Genomic DNA, 6,825 nt, shown 5'->3' with positions numbered 1-6,825 from the left:
TCATCAGAGAGGACTTGCCCCGCTGTGGGGCCCAGGTCAGAGGAGCCGAGGCGTTCAGCCAGTTCCAGCTGCTCTCTCCTGCTGCACCTGGGCCCGCGCCCCGCCCTGTCCAGCCCCCTGCTGGACCCCCACCCCACCCCCCGTCCCGGACCTTCCTCCTGCCAGCTCACCCAGCACTTCCCACCGGGAGGATCTTGAGCGGAGGCTGTCCAGCAGAGGGGCTCCGCGGGACTCTGCCGCCCAAAGGTGGGGTGGGCCAAGAGTCGGGGCGCAGCCGGAGGCCGGGGTGGAGTCGCAAGCCGGCCAAGCCACGCCCCCGCTGCGGGCTCTGCCCCCAGGTCCGGGCGGAACCCCGGGGAGGAGGGGTGGGTGGGGCTAGGCTGGGTCAGCTGAGTGACAGTCACGCGACCGCGACCAGCTCGGCTCCGAGCGCCTTCCTGGCGGAGAGGTGGGGACGAGCGGGAGTCTCCGAGTGTGGCAGGCCAGTGGTGTGGGACCCGGGAGGGGGTGGGGGAGGAGGGCTTGTCCTGGAGGCGCCCCAGGGCGGCGGGGTCAGTCCTGGGGCTGGTCTGGGTCTGGAGGGCAGACCCGCACAGGGCTGGGTCCCGAAGCCTGGGGGCCTGGGGGACCCAGCCCTGGGGTCCACTCGAGCCTGGGGTGAGCTGGGGCACCAAGGGACCCACTGAGGAGGCTGGGACCCGGAAAGATGGGGAGGTCTGAGGGGGAGCCGTGCCTCCAAGTGCAAGTTTCCCAGGACATGGAGAAGGAGAGAGAGACCCTGCAGGCCTGGAAGGAGCGGGTGGAGCATGAGCTGGATGTCGTGGTGGCTTTCTGGTTGGAGCACTCCCACGACCAGGAGCACGGGTGCGCCTCGCCCTGCTCGGGCCCTGGGCGGGGTCCCTGCCCCTGCTGAGTCCCCACCTCACTCAGCTGACTCAGGCCTGCTGGGCTCGGCTAACGCTGCGTGTGGCCCACAGGGGCTTCTTCACGTGCCTTGGCCGTGACGGGCAGGTGTATGACGACCTCAAGTACGTCTGGCTGCAGGGGAGGCAGGTACGACAGGGGCACCCGCGACTTGCCGTCAGCCCGGCCCCAAGGACTGGGCCGCTCCCGACTTAAGCCGTGTTTCCTCCACTCCCCCACAGGTGTGGATGTATTGTCGCCTGTACCGCAAGCTTGAGCGCTTCCGCCGCCCTGAGCTTCTGAATGCGGCTAAAGCAGGTGCCCCCTCCGGGTCCCCATCTCCCCAGAGGCCACTCCAAGTCACTCTGTAGCATGCGTGCTCCTAGGTGCCTAGTTCTTAGAGGGGTCTAGAAGCAGCAAAGGGCCCGGTATGCTCGCAGGTAGGGAGGAAGGGGGAGGCGGTGGCATCCTCACCCAAATTCTAGCAGGCCACCTTCCCGACCAGCAGGTGGCGAATTTCTGCTGCGTTATGCCCGAGTGGCACCTCCTGCAAAGAAGTGTGCCTTTGTGCTGACGAGGGACGGCCGCCCGGTCAAGGTGCAGCGGACCATCTTCAGCGAGTGTTTCTACACCATGGCCATGAATGAGCTGTGGAGGGTGACAGGGGACGCGCAGTACCAGGTGCATGGGAGGAAGGCTGCCCTGCGTGTCTCCGTGCCCTCGCCTGTCCTGGGCATGGCTGCCAGAGCATTCCCATTCAGCATGCGAGCCCCTCCCTGGGTCCTGCGTGCAGGGCCGGGTCTATCGTCACCGTCAGTCCTTACTCTGGGCCCCCACAGCCCAGGGCTGCTGGTAACACCACCCCCCCCGGTGTTGCACTGTACTGTCACTGTGCGTCTACAGGTGAAGGAAAGTGCAGGGTTTATTGCGAGCCTCCAAGCAAGGAGAAAGGGCAGGTCTTGCTCAAAAGACCCTAACTCCCCGATGGCTTCCGGGAAGGGCTTTTTTTTTTTTTTTTTGGTACGCGGGCCTCTCACTGTTGCGGCCTCTCCCGTTGCGGAGCACAGGCTCCGGACACGCAGGCTCAGTGGCCATGGCTCACGGGCCTAGCCGCTCCGCGGCATGTGGGACCTTCCCAGACCGGGGCACGAACCCGCGTCCCCTGCATCGGCAGGCGGACTCTCAACCACTGCGCCACCAGGGAAGTCCCGGGGAAGGGCTTTTGAAGGCAAGGTGAGGGAGGGGGTGGCGGGATACCTGATCAGCTTATGGACGTTCTTCTGACTGCTTGGTGGTCAGGTAACCAGGTGGTATTTCGGGAGGGAGTCAACATCAACCTTCTGGTTCCAGTGGTCTGGGGTCTACACGCCAGTGGTCAGCACGCCCTTACCTTCTTCCGCCCGGTGGGGGTCTTAGTATCTGCAAAACAACTCAGGGATATGACTCAGGGTATGATCTATAGCCCTTGAGGAGCAACTAAAGGTCCATGACTTTCTCTTACGGCTAAACTATTATTATTTTGTGTTGCTTATCTGTTCTCCTCTGCTTCTGCATTTTCTCACTTCTATGATTATATTTGCTCTTTGGAACTCGGGGAGGGCCTTGGAGGCTAAAGCTTTTCTACAGACAAGAGGCGGGGTACACAGGGGCTCTACCCCCCAGAAGGCTCTGCAGGGTCCTGCTCAGTTTCACAGGGATCAATCCGTGCCCTGCCCTGGCCGGGAGAGGGCCGCTCCCTCCTCCCTGGGCCCCCTCTTGCTTTCAAACGTGACCTCACTGTCTGGGAATGGTCTACGCCCCCAGAGTGGGAGCCCTAGCCCCCAGCCCGGGGCCAGGCCCAGAGTAGGCCTTGGTGAAGGTGTCCTATGAGTGGCTGGGAGCACATGGTTCTCTCACCCCAGGGCTGGGGACCCAGCAGGTCAGCACCTGGGGTACCAGCCTAGATGGGATGCAGCTCAGCCTGGGCCTCCCCTCATCCCTCCCAGAGCGAGGCGGTGGAGATGATGGATCAGATCGTGCACTGGGTGCGGGAGGACCCCTCTGGGCTGGGCCGGCCCCAGCTCCCTGGGGCCCCGGCCGCGGAGTCCATGGCGGCGCCCATGATGCTGCTCAGCCTGGTGGAGCAGCTCGGGGAGGCCGACGACGAGCTGGCGGGCAGCTACGCGGAGCTGGGGGACTGGTGCGCTCGGAGGATTCTGCGGCACGTGCAGGTGGGGGCAGGGCAGCGGGCGGACGGCGGCCGCCAGACAGGGCCTGGGGAGCTGGGGGGCAGGGCGACCCCCTACGCCCCACCCCCCGGGGCGCCTCCTCCGCCCGCACCCACCCCCGGAGCCGGGCGCCGATGGCTCCCTTTACAGACTGGGGAGATGGGGCGAGGTGCGGCCCAGAGCCCTCGGGAAGGGAAGGAGGGCCCCGGGGGAGCCGGGGTGGGTGCCAGAGCCCCAGGCACGTCGGGGAGCAGGAAGCCTGGCCGGACTCAGCTTCGTTCCAGGCCTCTGCACAGCGCATTCCACCCCCCCCCCACCGCCCCGGTCTCAGCCTCCGCTCAGTGCCTTACCCTCCCCACGTCAGGGGCCCAGGCCCAAAGCAAGGGTTAGGACAGGTCCAGACCCTTGGGAGTGAATCGGCTCCTCCTCCAAAGGCCCTCCGAGTGAGGCCACCCAAGCCTGCAGATCAGGAGGGAGGGGCGTGGGAGGGCGCGTCTTTCTTGTTGGATGATGGGGCGGGGGTCAGGGGGTGCTGAAGGCCAAGCTACCTTCTACTCCTCCCTCGGCAGAGGGGTGGGCAGGCTGTGCTGGAGAATGTGTCAGAGGATGGCGAGGGGCTTTCTGGCTGCCTGGGGAGACACCAGAACCCAGGTGAGGGGCGGGGTGGGCTGGGGGGCGGCCCGGGAGGAGGGGGGCGCTCAGCCTTGGTTCTGGACTCCAGATGCAGGGAGTGCCCTCCTCCCTCCGCCCTCAGCGCACCGAGGACCAGGCAGGGGAGGAGGGACGGGCCTCCCACGCTGGCGTGTCAGCAGCAGGAGGGTGATTCTGGGGCAGACCGGCAGGGCTGGGGGGCTCAAAGCAGGCCCCACAGTGGGGCAGAGAGGAAGGGAGTCAGCGGTCAGCACAGCGCTTGAGCCCCCCGCCTGGGGGAGGACACGCGGCCTGCCTTACCCGAGCCCTCACCAGGCCACGCGCTGGAAGCTGGCTGGTTCCTGCTCCGTCACGCCGTCCGGAGAGGTGACCCCAAACTTCGAGCCCACGTTATCGACAAGTTCCTATTGTTGCCTTTCCGCTCTGGATGGGATCCCGACCATGGAGGTCTCTTCTACTTCCAGGATGCTGACGGCCTATGCCCCACCCAGGTGGGAATGTACCCAGGGCTACATGGTACTCGCCTGTCGAAGGCTTTCTGCCCAGGGAGGTGCGTGCTGTCGTCACCCATTTCAGAGAGGGGGACCCGGGGCTCGGAGGAGTGAACCTGCCCAGTGTGACCCCAGTGGGAAGCTCAACTCCTGTGCCGGTGGCCCTCAAGCTCACATGCACAGGGAGGCCGTGAGGGAGTGCAGGCCATGCCCACGCGGAGACACATGGCCCTTCATCTTGGAAAGGCTCTCTGAGTGACCCTAAGGCATCAGCAGTGGGAGCAGCCGGGGTTTCGATTCCAGGGCTCAAGGGGCACCCACCCCAGCCCTGCCCTTTGGGAGGGGCCGCTTGGGCTACATCTGGCTCAGGAAGCTAGTCGCGATCTGATGGGCGGTTAAGGCCCCCAGAGACGTTCGTCCCGTGGTTAAGCTCCAAGAGCTTGGGCCAGATGGAGTCTGAGCCAGGGCCCGAAAGATGGGGGTGACTCTCCTGTTGACACGGGTGGTGGAGTGGGGTCCAGGGCTCTCAGATGCCTGCCTCCGCTCTGCTCTCAGCTGGAGTGGGCCATGAAGCTCTGGTGGCCGCACAGTGAAGCCATGATCGCCTTCCTCATGGGCTACAGTGAGAGCGGGGACTCCGCCTTGCTGAACATCTTCTACCAGGTGGCCGAGTACACTTTCCGCCAGGTAAGTGCTGCTTCCTGGTCTCAGCGGTGTGGAGGAGACCGCAGGCACGGCACACCCCCTCCTTCCCCCCCTCGCCGGACGTGTTCCCTCAGTAGGTCTGAGAGTTCCTGGAAGTCCCGGCCCTGGTGCCCTCTGTTCAGTCAAGAGAGTGGCCCCTGCCCCACTGGAGCTTACATTTGGTGCTGGTGGGACCGACTATAAACAAGTAAACCAGCAAACACAGATGGTGATGAGAGCTCTGGGAAATAAAGCAAGGTCAGGGGACTAGGGGGCTAGTGGGAAGGAAAAAAGCTGGGGCTTCAGGAGGGGAGGCCAGAGGGCACTAGGCGAAGGCAGGGAGACCGGGCTGTGGCTGTCATCCTGGCTAGTGAGTGGGGGCCTGGCCCGGGGTGGGAGCTGCAGCGGCTCAGGGGTCAGAGTGTGGTCGAGCGGGAGAGGTGTGGGCTGGCCACGTGAGGCAAGGTAACCTTGGAGTACAGAAGGAAAGGAGAAGAGGGAATAGGCAGGCCCATCAAAGGAGAGAGAATCATCTGCGAGGTAGGAAGGAAGCCAGCCCCCCCGCCCCCCCGCAGAGGCCCGAGTGCCGTGAGCAGAGTGATGAGCTGTGCCAGCTGCTGCCGACGGGCACCTCGGGTGCTGAGCCTGACGGGGAATGAAGGCAGATTCCCGATGTGTTTCTAAAGCCACGACTCACTCCATTAGTAAACCCCAGTACGGGAGGCGTTACAACAGGGGGGTCTTATTCTGAGGTCTGTGGGCTTTGAAACCTGAGAGAAAATTCCACCTTTATTTGCACTAACCTCTAACTGAAATCCAGCATTCACGTCCATCATGAATGAAAGCAGTGAACCACAGTATTAGCAGTGTCCGACTTTGTCACCAGTAGAAATTCCAAATGTGCTCGTGTTATGCTGTGGTTAGAGAGGCAGCTCCAAGTACTGCACACGCTCGTCACTGCTTCCAAACACGGGAGCCACAAGACCAGAGGCGATACATGTTAATATTGAATGCATTCATAGAGAACATGTGTTCGAGGTGATCGCTCTTAACTGCATAAAGTGAAATTTAAGGAATACATTTTCAAGAAAGAGAGATTGTATCGAACAATCACAAAAGTTATAAACAACAGGTAATTCACTATGCACTAATCGTCATAACAATACAGAAAGCAAAAATTCAGACATCCATGGAAAGGCTGGACAGGAAAACAGTCAAATCCTTTGTTATCTTCCCGTGTCATATCCAGTAGTCAAATAATAAGTAAGGACATGGGTAATGTCACTGGAAAGATAGAATGAACAGATACAGAACTAGTTTTCCCTCCTATGAAGAATACACCTACTCATAGGTCCCCATTTAAAAAGACATTTTTGGTAGTGGACTTCAATGTCACTGATTTATTCTATGGTCCTTCTGAGAAGGGGTTCCACTCAGGTCTCTATCTGGGGAGGAAGGGCCTAGGCCAGGGCTCTGAGGTCTATCCTGGAGCATCTGGAAGGAACTGGGCAGGAGAGAAGCGAGGAATTTGGAAAGGGTCAACAGAGCTGCTGGGCAGGGGCAGGCTTCAGGTGGCTCCGAGGGAGGGGGAGATGTGTTTGGGACCTGTGGTGAGCAAGGGAGAAGTCAGACCTCTGTACGGGATATCTACAATGTAGCGCTATCTACAATCTCATCCACTGCAAGACAGTCCTGTGAAGCAGGGAACAGGAGCTCCAAAGGAATAACTTGTTACAAAGTTACATGGTAGGTCAGCACTTCCTCAGGGTTCTGTTTCTTTTTACATAGTTTTTTTAAAATTATATTTATTTACTTTTGGCCGCGCTGGGTCTTTGTTGCTGCGCGCGGACTTCTCACTGCGGTCGGTAGCTACTCTTGTTGCGGAGCAC

The 6,825-nt window shown here is 61.3% G+C and overlaps 1 protein-coding gene across 11 annotated transcripts; it reads left to right on the top strand.

Moving 5' to 3' along the window:
* The first annotated feature begins 417 nt into the window (after positions 1–417).
* RENBP (renin binding protein) lies at positions 418–6,756 on the top strand. Of its 11 annotated transcripts, none has more exons than XM_029240965.1 (10): positions 418–448; positions 755–864; positions 978–1,053; positions 1,146–1,221; positions 1,409–1,584; positions 2,889–3,113; positions 3,680–3,761; positions 3,865–4,127; positions 4,226–4,252; positions 4,808–6,756. In XM_029240965.1, the coding sequence occupies exons 2-10, from the start codon at positions 758–760 to the stop codon at positions 5,138–5,140; spliced, it is 1,365 nt and encodes a 454-aa protein (XP_029096798.1). In that variant the 5' UTR covers positions 418–448; positions 755–757; the 3' UTR covers positions 5,141–6,756. The 11 variants fall into 11 exon arrangements, with proteins under 11 accessions (XP_029096798.1, XP_029096802.1, XP_029096797.1 ...); XM_029240964.1 differs by having other exon boundaries at positions 444–481; XM_029240969.1 differs by having other exon boundaries at positions 440–481; positions 1,412–1,584; positions 4,077–4,252; positions 4,808–6,731.
* Positions 6,757–6,825: the final 69 nt, after the last annotated feature.

The sequence above is a fragment of the Monodon monoceros genome, unplaced genomic scaffold, assembly GCF_005190385.1.
Source record: "Monodon monoceros isolate NGI ecotype Baffin Bay Population unplaced genomic scaffold, NGI_Narwhal_1 Super_Scaffold_22, whole genome shotgun sequence".
In the NCBI taxonomy this organism is placed as follows: domain Eukaryota; kingdom Metazoa; phylum Chordata; class Mammalia; order Artiodactyla; family Monodontidae; genus Monodon; species Monodon monoceros.
The sequence above is the reverse complement of the archived record's forward strand: the minus strand, read 5'-3'. Positions and strand labels throughout refer to the sequence as shown.